Source organism: Oncorhynchus clarkii, chromosome 24 (assembly GCF_045791955.1).
Source record: "Oncorhynchus clarkii lewisi isolate Uvic-CL-2024 chromosome 24, UVic_Ocla_1.0, whole genome shotgun sequence".
Classification (NCBI taxonomy): Eukaryota; Metazoa; Chordata; class Actinopteri; order Salmoniformes; family Salmonidae; genus Oncorhynchus; species Oncorhynchus clarkii.
The window spans coordinates 6,941,542-6,966,820 of NC_092170.1; the positions used below are offsets into that span (position 1 = coordinate 6,941,542).

Consider the following 25,279-nt stretch of genomic DNA (forward strand, 5'->3'; position numbering starts at 1 on the left):
ACACGGCCAATGACTGTTTATGATCGACGTTCCCAATGTCACATGTCCTTCGATCTCTACTGTGATTGGTCTAAAATCTTACCGCATACTCAAGCGGGTGAGTCTGTGTGAGGAGCTGCGCAAATTCTCAGATCTACACATCATCTAAATGTTCAATTCGAACGGATTTAACTGACATCTGGTTGTAATTTGTGAATTTGTGCAGTACTTAGTTTGGGCCAACCCCGTTTACTTCCGGCTACTTCCGTGTGCTCATGTGATTCCTTTTTTACAGGACTGTGGAGGTATGAGAATTTGTTTTACATACATTTTTCGAATAATAGCAGGCTAGCTATCTATATTCGATTTGGTGAATTGATTTTACGTAGATTGATTTACATAACATGTCAATGAGTTAAATTGAGTTCAACTCTATAACATAATGTTATTCAACAGGGGTGGGGGATGCATTTCGTTGCGTATCATCTCTAGCGCTCAAATGTGGGGGAGGCACATTCCAATGGGCAGACAGGAATCATCATAGCAGTTCCATTAAACATCAGAACAAGCCCCCCTGTAACATTGAAACTATGCCTCCCCGTAAGATGGAGAGCAGTTTCTACTTCCTATTGTAGGCCTTCACTGTTCTCTTGTGTATTTAGGTGGTGTGGTGTAATGGCAAGTGACAAATACCAGATAGTGGTGCAAGGAGAGGCGTCAGAGACCGACTCAGATGATGAGGTATACATCACCTCCCTCTCTCCACATTCAACAGCCGGAGGGCAAAAGGTACCAGGGGAAGCATCCGAGACTGACAGCGAGGGGGAGGTTGAGAAAGCACGGAAATGTGTCACTGCTGCAAGCTCTGAAAACCCACAAATATTACGCAAGGACTTAACTCCCCTGCTTGTGATCAGAGACAACTCTGACATTCAGTCCGTGGTAGAGGAGAGGGTTGTTTCTCAGCCCGAACACAGTGGGCTCTACTACAACACTTTACTCCAGCAGAAATTACAGGAGAGCAATGCACGTCTGTGCACGGATGTGTCCCAGACCATCAAACAGGTGTATGGTAATGCCACAAAGGAGATCCGCATGGCCACGACCCACCTGACCGTCTCCCAGAACGGCATCATCAACGCCTCCCACAGCATCCGACTCATTCTGGAGGACCTCAAGTCTGTCTCAGAGAAAATGGACATTATCACCAGCTGTTACCTTCTCCCCGATATTACCATCCCCTCCTCTCCCACTACCCCTATTCCCGGCCAATGATCTTCCTTATGATGTTCCTTGTTAAATGCTTTCATATGTCTTATGTAGGCTAAACAACGGGCTGGAGTATTGTTATTTGTAAAAGGCACTTGCATTAGGTGAATAAATGATGCATGCTGTTATACTATTGCTGCTCCATGTTGTTCTGATTTACATTCCGATGGCTTATTCATTGTAGTTGGTCATCGCAAAGGATGCTTATTGATCTTGATCATAGCAGAAAGTATTTAGCTGGTCACATTCACAACGTCTCGTTAAGCAATGTATTTTCCCGAAGCGCCCACTTTTGTGGTGTAAGCAAAACACTGCAAGTGATGGGACTGCTGTGGTCAATTTTGTCGAGGCCTAGAGTTGAAGTAGCTACAGAATCCTCATGTATGAACAAAATGAATCCTAGGACATTCATTGTGCATTGCTGTATTCACAAGTCAGTCATTGAACTGCAATAGGCTTCTACTTCAGGGAACGTTGAACAGTTTCAAAACGTTTAAGATGCATTCCATCCCTATACAGTGTAGTCTTCCCAAATATATAAAAAGTGTTTTAAAATGAAAGATAATTTTGAATCCAGAGTGTTTGATCAGTCAATGCTTTTGCAGAGTCACTATTGTCGCGTGAGGTTGAGCATCTGGCTTGGCTTCCAGGCAGTGTGAGCTGAAAGTAATCCATTCTCCGAAGGTCATCTGAAGGGCATGTCTGATCTCACTGCTGCGCCCATACACCAGAGACGCTCCTTCGAGTTGATTCTCTGTCTGCAGCTGCTGATATTTCACTGGAATGTTCAGCTTCTCCACCTAGAGAACAATGCAGACATGACATTGAGACATATTGACATATATTGTTAAATGGTGTCATTAGACATTGTTGGTCGTCATTTACTTGTTCTAATGGGCCAACGGTGGTTCATGGGAAAATATTCTGGTGTGTGGGAAGTTCCATCATTGGCGATGGCGTGCATGGGACTACCCCTCTTCAGTGCTGCTGCTATGAATGCAATGCTTATGAGCTGAGGGCTATTAGCATACTACCCTCCTGAAACAGCTTATTTCAAGGTCACTGACTTGGCATTTTCCCTGTTTTAACAAGTGCATGTCTGATCTCACTGCTTCGCCCATAAACCAGAGACGCTTCATCGAGTTGATTCTCTGTAGCAGCGAACTGAGTGAAACCGTATTACGGGGCCATTGGATTCTGTTGTGACTGATCTGTCTGATACAAAAGTGTAACGTTCCGCAATTATTCTAAGGCACTAATGGACTTATCCACATGAGTTGTGTAAATACCATAATAAGTATGTATACATGACACTGTATACTGACCTCCATGATATACTAGTGTTGATCATAAAATAATTCAATCAGCATAAAGATTCTTATTTTGAACTAACCTTCTTTGCAGGTGTCCTCTGTGCTCATACTGATAGCTTTTCCAATCCGCAGATGGCATTTGACTTGGTTCTGTTTCTCAACATCCTTCAGAGTAAACTGGAAGTCCACCTTAAGGAACCTCTCAAACAGCTCGGGTCTCCATCCTGCTCTAGAACGGTCTCCAGACGATCTCTGAGCATGTGGAGCTCCACACTGGTCTCACTGAACACCTCCCATAAGGTCTTGGACTGGTTGATGTCACCATCAGCGCCATCAGTGTCAGCCCTCTGCTGGCGGTCCTCTGAGCATTGCAGGATCCAGCCCAGGCGGCAGGCCATCACCACCCAGGCAGCAAGGTCTTTAGCTTTGGAGAAGCCCCTGTAATTCACAGCATCCATGACGATGACTGTCACCCTTACAGAGTTTATTATCCTTCTCATATGCACATGGTTTCCCATAAGATAAACATGAGGGCTGTATTTGGTATATATGGCGTGTAATGCCTCATTGATTTTCTTGGCCCAGATTTCCCAATGGATGCCATTTTCTAGTAGCTCAGTCTCACTTTTGCCCTTTCCAATGAAGGGCACAAGGCTGTCATCAAGCCTGCCTTTTTCAAATGCAGAGAAATTCCCAGCTCTGTTTTCCTCTCTTAAAACATTCCCAGTCAGGCTCTAGATAGCTGTCAGCGAGGGTTTTAAAAGCTCTGCATTTGGAGTCTGGGGACATCTCAGGCACTGAGAAGGGCAGGGTGACAATCTTGTTTACAAAGTCGTACCCGCTGGATGTCAGCCCACAGATCCACATGGTGCTCTCCACACAGCCCACCACCACTCCGGGGTCCACAGCTAAGATGGAGACAGACGAGACATTCTCCCCCGCCAGCAGAACGTTCATAGCCTCCAGGGTGCGGACCACCCTGTCTGGGCTGCAGCGGTCCAGGTGGGTGATCTCCAGCACCACACGGATCCTCCTCCCCTCGAACACCTCCATGAAGTGGGTGAAGTCCACCATGACGCCCACCTCCTTCCTCACTTTGTTCATGAAGCCCATCTGGTCGCTGACGGCCGAGCTGTTCATCTGGTGCTGGATGCTGCTGCCCATGGTGTAGAGCAGGTGCTTGGATGTCCGCAGAATAGTCCTCAGGGCGATGACTGCGGGAGGCCCCAGTGTTGCTATGGCCATCGATTCCAGCACAGTGACCCAACTGCGTGTGCCATTTGTTTGGAGCTCAAAGCCATATAAGTAGAGCAGGGTACATGTGCCAATGCTGAACATTACAGTGACTCGGACTACAACCCAGAGCGGGAGGCAGAGCAGCTTTATGGCTTTCCAATTGACCTCATCACCTTTGCTCGTGACTTTCTTTGAGTTGGGATGATGGGTGGCTCTATAGACGCCCAGGGGAAGTTCCCCAAAGTCATCCTGGATGCCCTTGAAGAGGCGGATCGCCAACCCAGCCCAGAGTTTATCACTGCCTGCAAAGTGCCAGGCACTGAAGCGCTCCTCTTCCTCCCTCCACACGGGACAGAAGAAGATGATGGAGAGGAGGAGAGCCAAGTAGCTAATCCACGCTGGAGGAGGTCTCTTCAGCTTGTGCTTCTGGTCTCTCCACACTGCCTCTCTGTTCATGTAAACTGCGAATGTAGAAAGAGCAACACAATTAGATTTTTAAAACATCCAAAAAAGTCACGTGACCTCAACCTAAGTGTTAAAATTACTCTTGATCTTCTTCAGTAGAGTTTCAGTGCGGCAGGGGCACTGGGAGAACAGACCTACGATGGCCCGGAGGTGCCACCTTGATCAATGCCCTGGACAGTCCATATGCCTAGGCATCATCCAACAGGGCACCTTTTTGTTTGACCAATGTAGAGGTAGACATGGCAATCAATAGAAGCTGTTATTAGCTGTATCCCTAAATGACTAAATGTCCGATACATTTACTAACTTCCCACTTACCTTGTCCATCCATTTGTCTATGGTTCCAATACTTTGTAAAAACTGAGGGAATAAAACAGGTTATAACATTCATATGGTATAACATTAGTACGGTATGACAATATAATTTCGATTCATGATCACTGCAACCGATCTAAACTCCAATTATCAGTAACGGTTGGTTATTATTCTGCAGTGTCAATAAAATACTGGCTGAATTTTTTACCCCCCCCAGGAATTTTGTAATTTCATAGGAATTTGTTATAGATGGTTATGTATTGATGTTGTTTTAGAGATGTTTCATTAGTTATTCGACAATAATGTGTTAAATGCAGGACTTTCCGACACTGGCCAAAGTCATGCAGAGTAAATGACCAAAATGTAATGAGAGGAATGAACAGAATCATAAACATTTAAGACAGCTTTTCAATAAATATTTGGTGTTTTTCAGCATTTCAATGAGCACATTCCGGGTTAGCCAAAAGTCACCAGGGACTCAAATCCTGCAGTGCCAGATGTGTCCCCCTGCTTAAGCCAGTACATGTCCAGGCCCGTCTGAAGTTTGCTAGAGAGCATTTGGATGATCCAGAAGAAGATTGGGAGGATGTCATATGGTCAGATGAAACCAAAATAGAACTTTTTGGTAAAAACTCCACTTGTCGTGTTTGGAGGACAAAGAATGCTGAGTTGCATCCAAAGAACACTATACCTACTGTGAAGCATGGGGGTGGAAACATCATGCTTTGGGGCTGTTTTTCTGCAAAGGGACCAGGACGACTGATCCGTGTAAAGGAAAGAATGAATGGGGCCATGTATCGTGAGATTTTGAGTGAAAACTTCCTTCCATCAGCAAGGGCATTGAACATGAAATGTGGCTGGGTCTTTCAGCATGACAATGATCCCAAACACACCGCCCGAGCAACGAAGGAGTGGCTTCGTAAGAAGCATTTCAAGGTCCTGGAGTGGCCTAGCCAGTCTCCAGATCTCAACCCCATAGAAAATCTTTGGAGGGAGTTGAAAGTCCGTGTTGCCCAGCAACAGCCCCAAAACATCACTGCTCTAGAGGAGATCTGCATGGAGGAATGGGCCAAAATACCAGCAACAGTGTGTGAAAACCTTGTGAAGACTTACAGAAAACGTTTGACCTCTGTCATTGCCAACAAAGGGTATATAACAAAGTATTGAGAAACTTTTGTTATTGACCAAATACTTATTTTCCACCATCATTTGCAAATATATTCATTAAAAATCCTACAATGTGACTTTCTGGATTTATTTTCTTCTCATTTTGTCTGTCATAGTTGAAGTGTACCTATGATGAAAATCACAGGCCTCTCTCATCTTTTTAAGTGGGAGAACTTGCACAATTGGTGGCTGACTAAATACTTTTTTGCCCCACTGTATATAATGACAGATTTTTACTGTAATGAAAGTTAACACACCCTCCCACACAAATCAACCTGCTTGTTGTTTTTGCCTTAGTCTTGGAACAGAAGTACAAATAAAATGTCAATATTTGGTTAATGAATAAAACCAGACAGCACTTTCCAATGACCTTTCTATGGAGTATAAACCTATCAGCTAGTTTTACAAAACATTACCTCCATATCTATGTATTAACATTGGATTAGACATTTGCCCTGAAAAAAAGTACAACTCAGTCTTACCGTGTCTGTGTGGGTCTCACTACATTGAAGTCAACATACAGACTGACCCTCTGTAGAAACCAATAACACTAGTGCTGTTTAACCTACCATACTATATACCCGACACATTATCAGATCATATGTGAATGAAAGTCAGAATTGTGTGGAATTTTCCAGATGACTTTGAGTTTTGAGTCTTACTACAGACCTATAGATACACATTCAAATATATTCTTTGAATGATAATGGCCATGGCCCATAAAGCAATATTTGACTGTTTAATTCTAAACAAAGGAAATTACAATATGTGTAAGTTTATAATAGGTATATTAATGACTCCATCCCCACGCATTAATATTCATAACAATTACCATACATCTATACGATTCTTGGCCTTAGGTAACGGGACAGGAGTGCTTCACGAATGCTAGACGTCAACTGGTCCTCTTTGCTTTGCTCTCTCTGATCCTCATGTCCTTCCTTATTATATCCACTCTCTGGCAAAGCTTCAAATAGCTTTGACATTTGCACACTATCCTTGTCAACCATGCATGGAAATGTCACGCTTGATAGCTCTGCCAGAGACCAATTGCTCTGCCCACGGGGGTTCCCTCTTGGTCTAATGGGCGTTGGCTTCCCGAGTGAGAGCTACCCGGTACCAACCCCACCTATTACAGAAAGTATGATCTCCTTATGTGTGTTTTCCCAATGAAAGCAAGAACACAATCCCAGTACCCCAATCCATAGACTCGTAACTCCATCATGATACAGAATTCAGTATGTCTGTCGGCTGTAGACCACTATGGGGGCCCACTGGACTCTGTGAGTCAAATATAGAATGTACATTGTGATACATGTGACACCTTCACACATAGGTCTGCATGTCAATTTATTAGGTACACCACCCGGTTCACGAAAATGGTTCGCTCCTACAGACAGTGAGTCATGTTGCCATGGCTTGCTATATAAAGCAGGCGGACAGGCATCGAGGCATTCAGTTACTGTTTGTTTGAATGTTAGAATGTGCAAAACGAGTGACCTAAGCAACTTTGAGCATGGTATGATTGTCAGTACCAGGTGCAGCGGATCCAGTATCTCAAAAAACATCCAGTCAGCAGCAGTGCTGTGGAAGAAGGAGAATGGCAAGTTCAAAGGAGAATGACAAGAATCATGCAAGCTAACAGGCGGGTCAGGATTTGTCATAAGCAGCATGAGTCCATGGCCCACTGTTGTCAACGGTACAGGCTGGTGGCGGTGGTGTAATGGTGTGGGGAATGTCTTCCTGGCACACGTTAGGTCCCTTGATGCCAATTGAGCTACGTTTCCATGCCCGAATAATTCAGGCTGTTCTAGAGGCAAAGGGGGGTTTGGTACTAGATGGGTGTACCTAATAAACTGTCCACTGAGTGTATATTTACCATACACCCATACATTTGCCCACACTTATCATGCATTGCATTACAAATTATATCAAACTATAACATATGACAGTAGGTATGGAGAATTTATGCAGCGTGCAACTAACTGCCTTTGACAAATTTGATCAACTGGTTTCTGGTATATCTGTGAGATGAAAAACATGCCATCGCTCTTTGAGCTGCCCAATTTAATTTCCCTTCTCCACATACACTTGTTCAAATGTTGCATCATGCCTGCAATGTGTTCTCAGTAGGGTAGCAAAGCTATGGGTAATTTGCCAAAGTTACCGGAATCCAGTAATTTTGGTAATTAACAGAAAATCTATGGCAATCTATCATGACTTTGGTAATTTATACTTGAATAACTTTTAAAACATGTATTCATATATAGTATTCATGTTGTATATCTGTTCCTTCACTCTGCGGCTCGACTCATCCCAAACCATCTCAATTTGGTTGAGGTCGGGGGAATGTGGAGGCCAGGTCATTTGATGCAGCACTCATTCATTCTCCTTCTTGGTGTATCAGCCCTTACACAGCCTGGAGTTGTGTTGGTTCATTGTCCTGTTGAAAAACAAATAATAGTCCCTCTAAGCCCAAAACCAGATGGGATGTCGTATCGCTGCAGAATGCTGTGGTAGCCATGCTGGTTAAGTGTGCCTTCAATTCTAAATAAATCACAGACAGTGTCACCAGCAAAGCACCCCCACACCATAACACCATCTCCTCCATGCTTTACGGTGAGAAATACACATGCAGAGATCATATGTTCACCCACACCACGTCTCAAAAAGACACGGCGGTTGAAACCAAAAATCTCCAATTTGGAGACAAATTTCCACTGGTCTAATGTCCATTGCTCGTGTTTCTTGGCCCAAGCAAGTCTCTTCTTCTTATTGGTGTCCTTTAGTAGTAGTTTATTTGCAGAAATTTGACCATGAAGTGAATCAAGCCCCTGAACAGTTGATGTTGAGATGTGTCTGTCACTTGAACTCTGTGAAGCAATTATTTGGGCTGCAATTTCTGATGAACATATCCTCTGCAGCAGAGGTAACTCTGGGTCTTCCATTTCTGTGGCAGTCCTCATGAGATCCAGCTTCATCATAGCACTTGATGGTTTTTGCTACTGCCCTTGAATACACTTTCTTGAAATGTTCTGTATTGACCGACCTTCATCTCTTAAAGTAATGATGGACTGTCGTTTCTGTTTGCTAATTTGAGCTGTTCTTGCCATAATATGGACTTGGTCTTTTACCAAATACGGCTATCTTCCCTCCCTACCTTGTCACAACACAACTGATTGGCTCAAACGCATTAAGAAGGAAGTAAATTCCACAAATTAACTTTTAAGAAGGCACACCTGTTAATTGAAATGCATTCCAGGTGACTACCTCATGAAGCTGGTTGAGATAATACCAAGAGTGTGCAAAGCTGTCATCGAGGCAAAGGGTGGCTACTTAGAAGAATCTTAAATCTAAAATGTATTTTGATTTGTTTAACACTTTTTCAGTTATACCTTGTTTCCATATGTGTTCCATAGTTTTGATGTCTTCACTATTTTGCAATGTAGAATATAGTAAAAATAAAGAAAAACCCTTGAATGAGTAGGTGTTCTAAAACTTTCGACTGGTAGTGTAAACCACATGGTTCAAGAGGAAATAAACAAATTAATGAAAAAAAGCATCTAATCAACAATGGCATTATTTTCAATTGCCTCTGCAACTCGTCCAACTATTTACTTTGTAAAAAATATATAAAGAATATGTCATATTGAAACCCTCATATTAACACCAATGGTATTCACTAAGTTGATGGTTTATATTTAGGATAATGTTTTACAGCTTTGTCATTCCATATAAAAATTAAAAAAATCTTATTTAAATATTTCATACATTTTACACGTGAGAGGGTCAGAGATAATTACAGACACCTGTGATACTCTAAAGTACTCAAAAGAGTCGCTAGGTGTCTGTGCTAGATTACATAAAATCCTCGAAAGATACCAAAATTCTTTAAGTTTACTGGTAAACATGGAAAGTAAACCGATAATATACACTCCCTTTACAACCCTAGTTCCCAGCCTCCATCTGCAAACATTGCCTTCAGAAGTATGCATTCATCGCTGGTAAATTAATTCAGCTGGGAAACGAATTTAAATTCCATTACTGGCACTTTGCAGGGGAAAGAAAAGTTCATGAGAATCAGATAGGAGGACTGCTAACGAGCAGTGTGGCCCCTAGCACAGTTCCTCCATGATCTGCCGTCGCACCAATGCCATCACACTGGTAAATAGATTTTTTTTTTTTTAACAATGAATGAGAAAATAAATATGCAACGAAAATGAATGAGGTTTTTAATGCACGATAGATGAATGTACACTACCATTCAAAAGTTTGGGGTCACTATGGTCACTTGTCCTTGTTTTTTAAAAGCAAATTTTTGTCCATTTAAAATAACATAACATTGATCAGAAATACAGTGTAGACATTGTTAATCTTGTAAATGACTATAAAACACCAGACGTTTTATGGAATATATACATAGGCATACAGAGGCCCATTATCAGCAACCATCACTCCTGTGTTCCAATGGCACGTTGTGTTAGCTAATCCAAGTTTCTCATTTTCAAAGGCTAATTAATCATTAGAAAACACTTTTGCAATTATATTAGCACAGCTGATAACTTTTGTTGTAATTAAAGAAACAATAAAACTGGCCTTCTTTAGACTAGTTGAGTATCTGGAGCATCAGCATTTGTGGGTTTGATTACAGGCTCAAAATGGCAAGAAACAAATAACTTTCTTCTGAAACTCATCAGTCTATTCTTGTTCTGAGAAATAAAGGCTATTCTATGTAAGAAATTGGCAAAAAACTGAAGATCTCGTACAACGCTGTATACTACTCCCTTCACAGAACAGCCCAAACTGTCTCTACCCAGAATAGAAAGAGGACTGGGAGGCCCCGGTGCACAACCTTAGCAAGAGGACAAGTACATTGGAGTGTCTAGTTTGAGAAACAGACGCCTCACAAGTCCTCAACTGGCAGCTTCATTAAATAGTACCTGCAAAACACCAATCTCAACGTCAACAAAGAAGAGGCAACTCCGGGATGCTGGCCTTCTAGGCAGAGTTGCAAAGAAAAAGCCATATCTCAGACTGGCCAATAAAAAGAAAAGATGAATATGGGCAAAAGACACTGGACATTGGAACTCTGCCTCAAAGGCCAGCATCCCGAAGTCGCCTCTTCAATGTTGACGTTGAGACTGGTGTTTTGCGGGTACTATTTAATGAAGCTGCCATGTTCTATTAATGGACAAAAAAAATCTTTAAAAACAAGGAGATTTCTAAGTGACCCCAAACTTTTTAACGGTAGTGTATATATTTAAAAGTGTGTTAGTGGCACATACACTTTAGCCAAATACATTTAAACTCAGCTTTTCATCATTCCTGACATTTAATCCTATTAAAAATTCCCTGTCTTTGGTCAGTTAGGATCACCACTTTATTTTAAGAATGTGAAATGTCAGAATAAGAGTGGAGAGAGATTTATTTCAGCTTTTATTTCTTTCATCACATTCCCAGTGGGTCAGAAGTTTACATACACTCAATTAGTATTTGGTAGCACTGCCTTTAAATGGTTTAACTTTTAACAATAAGTTGAGTGAATTTTGTCCCATTCCTCCTGACAGAGCTGGTGTAACTGAGTCAGGTTTGTAGGCCTCCTTGCTCACACATGCTTTTTCAGTTCTGCTCACAAACGTTCTTTAGAATTGAGGTCAGGGCTTTGTGATGGCTACTCCAATGCCTTGACTTTGTTGTCCTTAAGCCATTTTGCCACAACTTTGCTTGCAAAGTATGCTTGGGGTCATTGTCCATTTGGAAGACCCATTTGCGACCAAGCTTTAACTGATGTCTTGGGATGTTGCTTTAATATATCCACATAATTTTGCTCCTCATATTGCCATTTATTTTGTGAAGTGCACCAGTCCCTCCTGCAGCAAAGCACCCCCACAACATGATGCTGCCACCCCTGTGCTTCACGGTTGGGATGGTGTTCTTCGGCTTGCAAGCCTCCCCCTTTTTCGTCCAAACATATCGATGGTCATTATGGCCATGCAGTTCTATTTTTGTTTCATCAGACCAGAGGACATTTCTCCAAAAAGTACGATCTTTGTCCCCATGTGCAGTTGCAAGCTGTAGCCTGGCTTATTTAAGGCGGTTTTGGAGCAGTGGCTTCTTTCTTGCTGAGCGGCCTTTCAGGTTATGTCGATATAGGACTCGTTTTACTGTGGATATAGATAATTTTGTATCTGTTTCCTCCAGCATATTCACAAGGTCCTTTGCTGTTGTTCTGGGATTGATTTAACTTTTTGCACCAAAGTACATCTCCTACCTGAGCGGTATGACGGCTGCGTGGTCCCATGGTGTTTATAGTTGCGTACTATTGTTTGTACAGATGAACGTAGTACCTTCAGGCATTTGGAAATTGCTCCCAAGGACGAACAAGACTTGTGGAGGTCTATATTTTTTTTTCTGTGGTCTTGGCTGATATCTTTTGATTTTTCCATGATGTCAAGCAAAGAGCCACTGAGTTTGAAGGTAGGCCTTGAAATACATCCACAGGTACACCTACAATTGTCAATTAGCCTATCAGAAGGTTCTAAAGCCATGGCATCATTTTCTGGAATTTCCCAAGCTGTTTAAAGTTACAGTCAACTTAGTTGTTGTAAACTTCTGACCCACTGGAATTGTGATACAGTGAATTATAAGTGAAATAATCTGTCTGTAAACAATTATTGGAAAAATGACTTGCGTCATGCACAAAGTAGATGTCCTAACTGACTTGCCAAAACTATAGTTTGCTAACAAGACATTTGTGGAGTGGATGAAAAATGAATTTTAATGACTCCAACCTAAGTGTATGTAAACTTCTGACTTCAACTGTATATTTTGTGCATTTTGTTTTCAAATGCAAACAAGTCACATGAATAGCTTAAACAGCTGGACATTTTTACGGAGGCATTGTATTCCCATACCATCTTGATCTCACAATCAATGTGATTCAGCAAAATATTATGGAGTTGTTGTGTATTGTGACAATATCAATCAATAACCTTGTTAAAATGTATGGTATAATAAACTGTACATACTGTTTATAATGTATGATTCTACATCTGCCCTGGTCAATATGAACTACAATTGAACATATCTCTGGGGGACCGTTGATGCAACCAATACATTTCTTCTAGCTTACAGTATATTTGCCAATTGATTAACCTGCTCCATATACCCACACTGTGTTATCCAAAATGTGAAGATAGTATTTGCATGGATTATACATGATAGGAATTACATCACCCCTAAACACACTGTTCTTATGAATTTTAATTACATGTAGAGTTTCTACATGTATTGAAGAGACAATCTGTATAACATTCAAATAGCTCAATTAACTTATGTACAATCATTCTATCAAATACATACCCAGCCTCTCATAAGCAAAGGTATGGCTTTCCAATCTCAACCATTTCAGATTGACAATGCATATCTCTACAGTATTAGCCTATCAGGAGTTAAGGCTTCAGCTCCATGGTCAGATTCTGATTTCACTCAGAAACATGTGTGCTCATTCTCCCTTTTGCCTGTAGGGGGCTCTCTTGACCTGTCACTGCCTTCTCTGGTCTGTTGCTATGGGTGCCCACATTGTACAGAGGAGGGAATCTGAAGTGAACCATGACTTGGTGAAATGGTGGATTTTGTAACCGTCTTGACGTGACAATTAGCATGCAGGAACCGCTGGGGAGCTAGAAACACAATCAATCCCAATGCGGAGGTTACGTACACAGGCACTGCTTTATAATAGGAAAAGCATGGTGATAGCTCCACTGCCTTCGTATAAGTGCATTAAAACTGTATTTTGGAGCTGCTATATTACAGTCTCTATTTTAACAGGATCAAATGGCAAACACAAATACAAGTGGTTAACCTAGGACAAAGTTGTGGTGAAATAAATCACGATTACAGCAAGCAATCTCTTATCGGCTGTATATCATGTTCAACGGCACATAACACGTTATGTAAGAAAATGGGTAGGTCAAGATAAGATTGATTTTGAGTTTAAAGGGCCAATCCGGATTGCAAACAATAACAAAGTGGGCACTTGTTTTGGTTAACAGCTGAGGGATGGGGCTTGAGAAATAGAGCCACTCTCAAATTCCTACACAGAGCTATGGCTGTAAGGACTGACCATCCATGAGATTAAAATGATAGTTTTAACCATGTCTTGAAGCTATAAAGTGTTTGCTGACATTGACTTTGGAGTATTCTGATGGGGTATTCTTCAAAAATCAAATCAAATCAAATTTTATTTGTCACATACACATGGTTAGCAGATGTTAATGCGAGTGTAGCGAAATGCTTGTGCTTCTAGTTCCGACAATGCAGTAATAACAGTAATCTAACTAACAATTCCAAAACTACTGTCTTGTACACAGTGTAAGGGGATAAAGAATATGTACATAAGGATATATGAATGAGTGATGGTACAGAGCAGCATAGGCAAGATACAGTAGATGGTATCGAGTACAGTATGTACAAATGAGATGAGTATGTAAACAAGTGGCATAGTTTAAAGTGGCTAGTGATACATGTATTACATAAGGATACAGTCGATGATATAGAGAACAGTATATACATATGCATATGAGATGAATAATGTAGGGTAAGTAACATTATATAAGGTAGCATTGTTTAAAGTGGCTAGTGATATATTTACATCATTTCCCATCAATTCCCATTATTAAAGTGGCTGGAGTTGAGTCAGTGTCAGTGTGTTGGCAGCAGCCACTCAGTGTTAGTGGTGGCTGTTTAACAGTCTGATGGCCTTGAGATAGAAGCTGTTTTTCAGTCTCTCGGTCCCAGCTTTGATGCACCTGTACTGACCTCGCCTTCTGGATGATAGCGGGGTGAACAGGCAGTGGCTCGGGTGGTTGATGTCCTTGATGATCTTTATTGCCTTCCTGTGACATCGGGTGGTGTAGGTGTCCTGGAGGGCAGGTAGTTTGCCCCCGGTGATGCGTTGTGCAGACCTCACTACCCTCTGGAGAGCCTTACGGTTGAGGGCGGTGCAGTTGCCATACCAGGCGGTGATACAGCCCGCCAGGATGCTCTCGATTGTGCATCTGTAGAAGTTTGTGAGTGCTTTTGGTGACAAGCCGAATTTCTTCAGCCTCCTGAGGTTGAAGAGGCGCTGCTGCGCCTTCTTCACGATGCTGTCTGTGTGAGTGGACCAATTCAGTTTGTCTGTGATGTGTATGCCGAGGAACTTAAAACTTGCTACCCTCTCCACTACTGTTCCATCGATGTGGATAGGGGGGTGTTCCCTCTGCTGTTTCCTGAAGTCCACAATCATCTCCTTAGTTTTGTTGACGTTGAGTGTGAGGTTATTTTCCTGACACCACACTCCGAGGGCCCTCACCTCCTCCCTGTAGGCCGTCTCGTCGTTGTTGGTAATCAAGCCTACCACTGTTGTGTCGTCCGCAAACTTGATGATTAAGTTGGAGGCGTGCGTGGCCACGCAGTCGTGGGTGAACAGGGAGTACAGGAGAGGGCTCAGAACGCACCCTTGTGGGGCCCCAGTGTTGAGGATCAGCGGGGAGGAGATGTTGTTGCCTACCCTCACCACCTGGGGGCGGCCCGTCAGGAAGTCCAGTACCCAGTTGCACAGGGCGGGGTCGAGACCCAGGGTCTCGAGCTTGATGACAAGCTTGGAGGGTACTATGGTGTTGAATGTCGAGCTGTAGTCGATGAACAGCATTCTCACATAGGTATTCCTTTTGTCCAGATGGGTTAGGGCAGTGTGCAGTGTGGTTGAGATTGCATCGTCTGTGGACCTATTTGGGCGGTAAGCAAATTGGAGTGGGTCTAGGGTGTCAGGTAGGGTGGAGGTGATATGGTCCTTGACTAGTCTCTCAAAGCACTTCATGATGACGGATGTGAGTGCTACGGGGCGGTAGTCGTATAGCTCAGTTACCTTAGCTTTCTTGGGAACAGGAACAATGGTGGCCCTCTTGAAGCATGTGGGAACAGCAGACTGGTATAGGGATTGATTGAATATGTCCGTAAACACACCGGCCAGCTGGTCTGTGCATGCTCTGAGGGCGCGGCTGGGGATGCCGTCTGGGCCTCCAGCCTTGCGAGGGTTAACACGTTTAAATGTCTTACTCACCTCGGCTGCAGTGAAGGAGAGACCGCATGTTTTCGCTGCAGGCCGTGTCAGTGGCACTGTATTGTCCTCAAAGCGGGCAAAAAAGTTATTTAGTCTGCCTGGGAGCAAGACATCCTGGTCCGTGACTGGGCTGGATTTCTTCCTGTAGTCCGTGATTGACTGTAGACCCTGCCACATGCCTTTTGTGTCTGAGCCGTTGAATTGAGATTCTACTTTGTCTCTGTACTGGCGCTTAGCTTGTTTGATAGCCTTGCGGAGGGAATAGCTGCACTGTTTGTATTCGGTCATGTTACCAGACACCTTGCCCTGATTAAAAGCAGTGGTTCGCGCTTTCAGTTTCACACGAATGCTGCCATCAATCCACGGTTTCTGGTTAGGGAATGTTTTAATCGTTGCTATGGGAACGACATCTTCAACGCACGTTCTAATGAACTCGCACACCGAATCAGTGTATTCGTCAATGTTGTTATCTGACGCAATACGAAACATCTCCCAGTCCACGTGATGGAAGCAGTCTTGGAGTGTGGAGTCAGCTTGGTCGGACCAGCGTTGGACAGACCTCAGCGTGGGAGCCTCTTGTTTTAGTTTCTGTCTGTAGGCAGGGATCAACAAAATGGAGTCGTGGTCAGCTTTTCCGAAAAGGGGGCAGGGCAGGGCCTTATATGCGTCGCGGAAGTTAGAGTAACAATGATCCAAGGTCTTTCCACCCCTGGTTGCGCAATCGATATGCTGATAAAATTTTGGGAGTCTTGTTTTCAGATTAGCCTTGTTAAAATCCCCAGCTACAATGAATGCAGCCTCCGGATAAATCGTTTCCAGTTTGCAGAGAGTTAAATAAAGTTCGTTCAGAGCCATCGATGTGTCTGCTTGGGGGGGATATATACGGCTGTGATTATAATCGAAGAGAATTCTCTTGGTAGATAATGCGGTCTACATTTGATTGTGAGGAATTCTAAATCAGGTGAACAGAAGGATTTGAGTTCCTGTATGTTTATTTCATCACACCATGTCACGTTGGCCATGAGGCATACGCCCCCGCCCCTCTTCTTACCAGAAAGATGTTTGTTTCTGTCAGCGCGATGCGTGGAGAAACCCGTTGGCTGCACCGCTTCGGATAGAGTCTCTCCAGTGAGCCATGTTTCAGTGAAGCAAAGGACGTTACAGTCTCTGATGTCCCTCTGGAATGCTACCCTTGCTCGGATTTCATCAACCTTGTTGTCAAGAGACTGGACATTGGCAAGAAGAATGCTAGGGAGTGGTGCACGGTGTGCCCGTCTCCGGAGTCTGACCAGAAGACCGCCTCGTTTCCCTCTCTTTCGGAGGCGTTTTTTTGGGTCGCTGCATAGGATCCACTCCGTTGTCCTGTTTGTAAGGCAGAACACAGGATCCGCGTCGCGAAAAACATATTCTTGTTCGTACTGATGGTGAGTTGACGCTGATCTTATATTCAGTAGTTCTTCTCGACTGTATGTAATGAAACCTAAGATGACCTGGGGTACTAATGTAAGAAATAACACGTAAAAAAACAAAAAACTGCATAGTTTCCTAGGAACGCGAAGCGAGGCGGCCATCTCTGTCGGCGCCGGAAGTTAATAATTCAAGAATTCAAGAATCAATGGCTATATATAATTCATTTAACATACCAAAAATGTATGCAGCAACTCCAGATTGGCCCTTTTAAGTGCACTGTTGGAGAAAGTTATCATATGATGCATATCTCCCATCGAAGTCATTGTTATGTAATGCATTATCCAGAGAGACAACCAGGGTTGGTTTCTTGGTGGGCCATCTCAGCGGTGTGTTTGGTGAGGTATGCACTACAATGAAGTATTGATGAACAAAGCGTATGATGCAATCCTTTGAAACAGCATCCTGACCAATGACCACGTGATGCTTACTGCAGTGGCAAACATCTAACAAAACTCCAACGTGCAGTATGTGGCATTGGTCTACAAATCAAAATAGCTGCTTTTGAAATACAATCATATTGTAAGAACGTTGAATTGAATAAACATTCATCGGAATATCATGGAAATCCTGCCTTGTTATGCAATTGCTGATAAATATTGACGCAATTTGAAAAGGAAGGGTATGTTACTGGAAGATTACCAGTAGACTACCAGAATTGTGGTATATTTCAAGGATTTTATGTCATCCATCACAACACATCCAGTGGCCCTTTTGGGTACTTAAGATTATCATAGGTGCCTGTAATTATCTCTGGCCCTCTCTTTGGCCTTATCATGTGTGAAATACACTGAACAAAAATATAAACGTAATATGCAACAATTTCAATGATTTTCCTGATTTACAGTTCATATAAGGAAATCAGTCAATTGGGAATACAGATATGCATCTGTTGGTCACAGATACCTTAAAAAAAAGGTAGGTGCATTGATCAGAAAACCAGTCAGTATCTGGTGAAACTACCATTTGCCTCATGCAGCACGGCACATCTCCTTCGCATAGAGTCGATCAGGCTGTTGATTGTGGCCTGTGAAATGTTGTCCCACTCCTCATGAATGGCTCTGCGAGGTTGATGCACGCTGTCATACACGTCGATCCAGAGCATCCCAAACATGCTCAATGGGTGACATGTCTGGTGTGTATGCAGGCCATGGAAAAACTAGGATATTTTCAGCTTCCAGAAATTGTGTACAGATCCTTGCAACATGGGGCCGCGCATTATCTTTCTGAAACGATGTGATGGCAGCGGATTAACGGCATAACAATAGGCCTTAGGATCTCATCACGGTATCTCTGTGCATTCAAATTGCCATCAATAAAATGCAATTGTGTTTTTTATCTGTAGCTTATGCCTGCCCATACCGTAACCTGACCATCGGGCACTCTGTTCACATCAGCAAACTGCCATCTGCCCTGCCCTGTACACTTGAACCCGCAATTCATCCTTAAAGAGCACACTTCTCCAGTGTGCCAGCGGCCATCAAAGGTGAATATTTGCCCACTGAAGTTGTTTACGACGCCAAACAAGCATGCAGATGAGCTTCCCTTAGACAGTTTGTGCAGAAACACTTCAGTTGTGCAAACCCACAATTTCATCAGCTGTCAGGGTGGCTGCTCTAAGACGATCCCGCAGGTGAATAAGCCTGATGTGGAGGTCCTGGGCTGGCGTGGTATGCGTGGTCTGTGGATGTGAGGCCAGTTGGATGTACTGCCAAATTCTCTAAAAGCCTGTTGGAGGCGGCTTATGGTAGAGAAATTAGCATTATATTCAATGGCAACAACTCTGGTGGACAATCCTGCAGTCAGCATGCAAATTTCAAACTCCCTCAAAACTTGAGACATCTGTGGCATTGTGTTGTGTGACAAAACAGCACATTTTAGAGTGACCTTTTTATTGTCCCCAGCACAAGGTGCACCTGTGTAATGATCATGCTGTTTAATCAGCTCCTTGATATGCCACACCTGTCAGGTGGATGGATGATTTGGCAAAGGAGAAATGCTCACTAACAGGGATATAGATACATTTGCGCACAACATTTGAAACAAATAAGCTTTTTGTGCGTATGGAACATTTCTGGGTTATGTCAATAGTTGGGAGAGTTGCAGAGGTAATTGATAATAATACCATTTTTGATTAGATGCTATTTTTTCATTAATTAGGTTATTTCCTCTTGAACTATATGGTCTATCGACTAGAAACGTATGGGGAAAATGGACACTGATATACAGTGCCTTGCGAAAGTATTCGACCCCCTTGAACTTTGCGACCTTTTGCCATATTTCAGGCTTCAAACATAAAGATATAAAACTGTATTTTTTTGTGAAGAATCAACAACAAGTGGGACACAATCATGAAGTGGAACGACATTTATTGGATATTTCAAACTTTTTTAACAAATCAAAAACTGAAAAATTGGGCGTGCAAAATTATTCAGCCCCTTTACTTTCAGTGCAGCAAACTCTCTCCAGAAGTTCAGTGAGGATCTCTGAATGATCCAATGTTGACCTAAATGACTAATGATGATAAATACAATCCACCTGTGTGTAATCAAGTCTCCGTATAAATGTATCATAAGCATCATAACATATTATGTGCTTAGTGAGTGTTTGAATATGAGATTGGCAAAAACATATTCTGACTGACTTTTATCTTTCAATACCGGGTAACACGGTGTTATGATGCTTCAAACTCATTTTTTTTGTTTTCCACTTAAGTATTTGGAGAAAACCAATTACCTTGACACATCAAAGAGGATGTGACGTGACCCCGCTGCACAGTAACTGTCAGCACTATTCACACCACATACAAAACAAAACCAGTTTAAACTCAATTGAACTATCAAGCTACTCGATTAAACAGAGGTCAGCTTACATGGCCAATGTGATGGTGTTTGGAAAGCTCATGACAGAGAGCTGCCAATCCATCACCTTGATATGTGCAGACTTGTAAGACTGCCAGGATCAATCACATCCACATTATCTCTATACCTGGGGACACATTGAGCTACACCCTTATTCCAATTTAGACTCCTCATCTGGCTTGGGCTCAAGCCAGAATATCCCCATAAGAGAAGAAGTCATAAAAATGATGCGTGTCTTTCGCTGGGAACTTCTGTCTGGAGATGCTGCGTCTGGCTCCTTCTCAGGCGGGGCACCTTGCTCATGCCTAGTAATCGCAGTGGGACAGTTGTTATGGCAACAGTGGGGCAAAAGAGGAGTCAGAGAGGTCAAACGAAAGGAAACTCTCTGCGGCAGGGGAGATGAGTGCAGTGAAAATATACCTGACCAAGCTGGAATGACCACAGCTAGGGAGAAAAATATGGCTTCCCTGCAGCATACTGACACACAAAAAACAGAGAGATGAGAATCATATATCACCCATTTTATTGTAGCATTTTTAGGTTAGAGAGAAAAAAGATATAACGCATTGTCTAACTTTGCACCAAACCTCACAGAGGCTTTCTGTGTACTTTTGGGTGGCCCACGAAAGACACCCAAGGTCAACATACTGTCATGCCATTGCACAAAAGACAGCGTTTGCATTGCAAATATGACACACTCATTTCCCCACTGATATGTTACATAAAGGAGTTCAACTCACTTTATTGGCCTTTGCAGGACTTAGTCTAGCATATGCAAAGCGAACCCTCTTCAAGTCATTGTCCAATTGGGTGACCTACTCATCCTCCAAGCAGCACAGGTGTGTGAGACTGATGCTGGGTGCTTGTTGAAATGCCACAGGCCCCATTGACCTGTCTTCTTCACCCAGCCATGATTTCATGGGACAGCTCTATCACCATGGAAACAACCCGGTGCTTTAAGGAAGAGGAGCGCCTCTTGAGATTTCTATCTGTGGTAAGTGGAATGTAATCTGTGTGAGACTTCTGCTGTATATACACTCATATAGCATTAGATAACCAGACATCTTTGTATGAAATTGATAAGCATCAGATTAGAATTGTACAACCCGCCTCTTGATAAAATACTCAGAAATGGAGCCATGTCCTTATATAGATCCTTGCAATCTAAGACAAGGCACCTATAAAAGTTAGATAACAACATGTAGTTGCAGTTTGCTCTACTAACCCTGAGGAAAGGATCTCACAAACCAAAGCTTCGAAGAATTCACTGAAAGACTTCACTCAATGACAGTGGAGTCAGAAAGAAGACTCCTGAATGTTGCCAGAAACCATTCTACACAAACTGATATTAAACCAAACCCAACCTGGATAGAAACTTGCTATTTGTGTCAAAGCTAATCAAGCATTAGCTTTTATAACACAAAAGACAGGTTGTTCCTGCCTTCCTGATTTGTTTTTTGAAAGAAATGGAGATGATTGTCTGCTCCATATGAACTCGCCCGCTTTCATGAACAATTGGTGCCAAGGTTTCACTTGGTCTTGGCTGTGAAAGCTTTGTCTTTCCTGACACCCACACAGGTACTCAATACTTCTCACACTGGTGTGTGGCATTAAACAGAGAAACCATCGATCATGCCTGGGGCGTGGAACCTGCTATTTATTTGTAGAAAATGTACTGTAAAATGGCCATAATGGTTTTGACATTTACAGCACATTATAACTCAAGGAAATTACTCATTTTTCTCTTAACCGTAAACAGAATGTGGTGTTTGGTTCACTTTTATTATGCTCTGTCATTTCCAAATAAAAATGTTGTTGCTTGGTTGTGGTTGCTTGGTTTCTTGGGCGGCAGGTAGCCTAGCATTTAAGAGCATTGGGCCAATAACCAAACGGTTGCTGGTTCGAATCCCCAAGCCGACTAGGTGAAACATCTGTCTGTGCCTTTTGAGCAAGGTCCTTAACCCTAATTGCTCGGGATAAGAGTGTCTGCTAAATGACAAAAATGTAAATGTTTAAAATAAAACTTAACACAGTATAAATCTAAACATGTTTTTGGGTGACATGTCTCATTATTTACATTTTAGAGCTACGTATTTTCAACAATTCATTTGACTATGTTTCAGCACTCCAACGTTCAAAAGCCTATTGACATGTTCAATTGTACATCCTCTATGCCAGGAAATGTGTCAAGAGTTTAAATCACAGGAGCAGTGTGCTCAATGAAATGAAGAAAAAACATCTCATTTAAAATGCAGACCCATAAATTCTGATCATGTGTGATGGTCCCTCTCGCCATTGAAATCAGTCTAGTCATTCATCACCCTGCGCTGAAATCGCTTGACTGTAAAAGCAGTGGCACAGTAAGCCTCAGCTTAATCCCTCTTTTGAAAAAAGACTAACATAAAAAAAAAACTAATGTAGACCTGCTTGATGATAACTCTCTTAACATCTCCCCGCAATTAAATGGGCCCTAGAAGTCCCCTTTAGATTCAATTAGGGTCCGGTTTACACAGTGATGGAGAATAACAGCAACGCTTTAGTGACGCTAATTCGTGATATTCATCTCAGTCCGGCAAAAAGCTCAAATTAATGATGCAGGACGTGGACTAATGAGGTGTCCATTTCCCCTGTCCATTTCCCTCATTATAGGGCACGGTGATGGTTTATGGCACTGAGCTCCACTGTACAGACAGCATTGACTCTGGCGCCAGACTTCCACACGGTATGCTGCTACTGAGGCAAAGTGTCAGTACTCTGCAGGCTTCAGGCACAACCTCGAAGGCACACTTACTTCAATGGCAGATGGCTGATGCTCTAACATTCCCTTGCGACATTGTAAGGTACTGCCAATTGGAAAGCTAGCAAGAACCCATAATACCATTCTATCACATAGTTTTATTTGAATACAGTGAATGGACTCAGAAATTAACAATTTGTCCCTCTTCATAACATCACAAAACAGTGTATTACAAAGAAAATATCTGATGATTTTACATTGGTGGCCTAATATTTCTTTCCCAGATTAAAATGGTAGAATTCAACATCTGGGACAAAAACAGCAATTGTACTGGCCATTTCCAGTGACCGAAACCCATTTAACCCTGTGTCAGCCTCACTTATAACCCATCTAAAGGGGTCAGCTTCAATTGTAGCCTTTCCGTATTTGGTATTGTAAAGAATTCTCCTGAAAGGAAGAATTCCCCTTTCAGTACCTTTTTTGTTGTTGCTTGTGCTGCCTTGCCTCCGGCACAAACGGGTCACATCATGGAGATATACTGTAGACTCTGCAGATGGCACAGTGATGCCCCTGTCAGGATCCATCTGGTGTAGATCTGGATTCACTTCCTTGCCTCGCCTGACTGATCCTCATGTGTCACCTCCTCTCCTCCTTTAAGAGAGGAAGAGGTGTAGGCTAGATGATTAGAATGAACAGCACGTCAGGAAATGGCAGGCTGAGGCCAGACAAGGTGTTCATTGAGCTGACAACAAGCATGAGAGGAGGTGACATACAGTATACAGTAGAGAGGCCCCGTGTCAGTCATTCATATATTCAGGCCAAAGTAGGATTACACATTTATACCTTGTATTCTTCAACAGGAGCCTATCGAAATTGTATTGTTACATTTAGCAGACACTTATCCAGAGAGACTTACAGGAGCAATTAGGGTTATGTGCCAGATTTTTCAGGGATTCAAACCAGCGACACCGCAGTTACTGGCCCAATGCTATTAACCGCTAGGCTACCTGCCTCCCTGACGGGAGTATGGCATGTTTACATATATCAGTCACTTATTGGATGGCTTGTCATATCTGACACTGTCACATTGTCTCAGACTGTAGTATATTATCTTGAGAATGCAGTCTGCAGTAGTGATCCTTATTGCTTTTGTTGTGCGTTTTAGTCATGAGTTTACCCATGACTAAAACACGTTGATCTCTATACAATCTGGTGCCGTGTTGTTTTCCTTTCAACTTCAAACTGCTGAGACTGCTTCTGAACTAAAGCGTTCTAATTAACTCTCCTACAATAGAGGTAATATGCCTGCGCTTGTGTACACATCTGCACTGTGGGAAAGCAGCAAGCATGTTTGTACTTCCAGATATGGTCTGTTAGCATAACAAAGTATACTATAACCATGCATTGTTGGCTAAACAGAATGTATCAAGCTCCTGCTTAATTACACCACAATGAGGTATGAGGTAATGAAGACGAAAACATTCCATGGACCAGAACATATTTCTTTCTTCAAAGATGAGCAGAGAAAGGTCGAACTCAAATGAATAATTAATAAAACAACATGAACAAAGAACTGTGAGGTTATAACGGGACATATTTAAAATTAGATCAAATGTATTTATTAAGCCATTGTTATATCCTCAGATGTTTATACATCAGAAGAGCTTATACAGAAACCCAGCCTAAAACCCCAAACATGCTTGACTTACAAGACTTACTGATGTATAGTTGGTACCCCACAGTAAGATACAGAGGTATTGAAATATAACTACTAACTACATCATTCAACATATTACCAGCCATGGTACCGATTCCTGAAAACCGATGGAAAACGGGAAAGAGGAGGAGGTAGAAAAAGGGGGAAAGGCAGAAACGCGAGTGACAGAAATGCACATACACAGACTCAATCACGATGTGGAGCCAGATCAACTGGGAGCTTTCAGTCTACTACCTACAGCTGTGGATCAATTTCCATGTTGAGAAGTTGCCAGTTCCTCATTGACATTCCCTAGTCCCCCAGGCCCTGAGAAACATACTTTTCCTGAAACTGTACATAACAATATTATCCCAGGGGCAGACTCAGAACTACAGCACCTGTACATAAATACTTCAGCGTAGTCCACCGAGGCTCAGGCTTTGTCACTCACAGACTCCCTATGCAGACACATGCATAGTTTGCTAATGTCTAGAAAAGTCTTGAGAAACTTTCTACAGGTCTATTAAAGTGAGGGGAAAATGAAAGATTGACACCATATCTCCAACGCCTTGTGAGTCCCACGTCATCGCCGCAGGGTAGTGTTGAGTCACCTGCTAATTATCACCACAGCTATGGGGCGGGCCAGATGCACGGCAGGGTGGTGTCAAT

At 42.6% G+C, this 25,279-nt stretch overlaps 1 protein-coding gene and 1 pseudogene across 1 annotated transcript; one reads left to right on the plus strand and one right to left on the minus strand.

Annotated features, from left to right (window-relative positions):
• Positions 1-238: 238 nt before the first annotated feature.
• On the plus strand, positions 239-2,621 carry LOC139382728 (biogenesis of lysosome-related organelles complex 1 subunit 3-like). The gene is made up of 2 exons (XM_071126833.1): positions 239-284; positions 642-2,621. Exon 2 carries the CDS (start codon positions 655-657, stop codon positions 1,252-1,254), a length of 600 nt encoding a protein of 199 aa, XP_070982934.1. The 5' UTR covers positions 239-284; positions 642-654; the 3' UTR covers positions 1,255-2,621.
• Positions 2,622-2,636: 15 nt separating this feature from the next.
• LOC139382229 (NTPase KAP family P-loop domain-containing protein 1-like) overlaps positions 2,637-25,279 on the minus strand; it is a 47,702-nt pseudogene continuing 25,059 nt past the window's right edge.

Bases quoted from the DNA above. Each gene is read 5' to 3' on its own strand.
- LOC139382728 (XM_071126833.1), top strand. From the start codon at position 655: ATGGCAAGTGACAAATACCAGATAGTGGTGCAAGGAGAGGCGTCAGAG.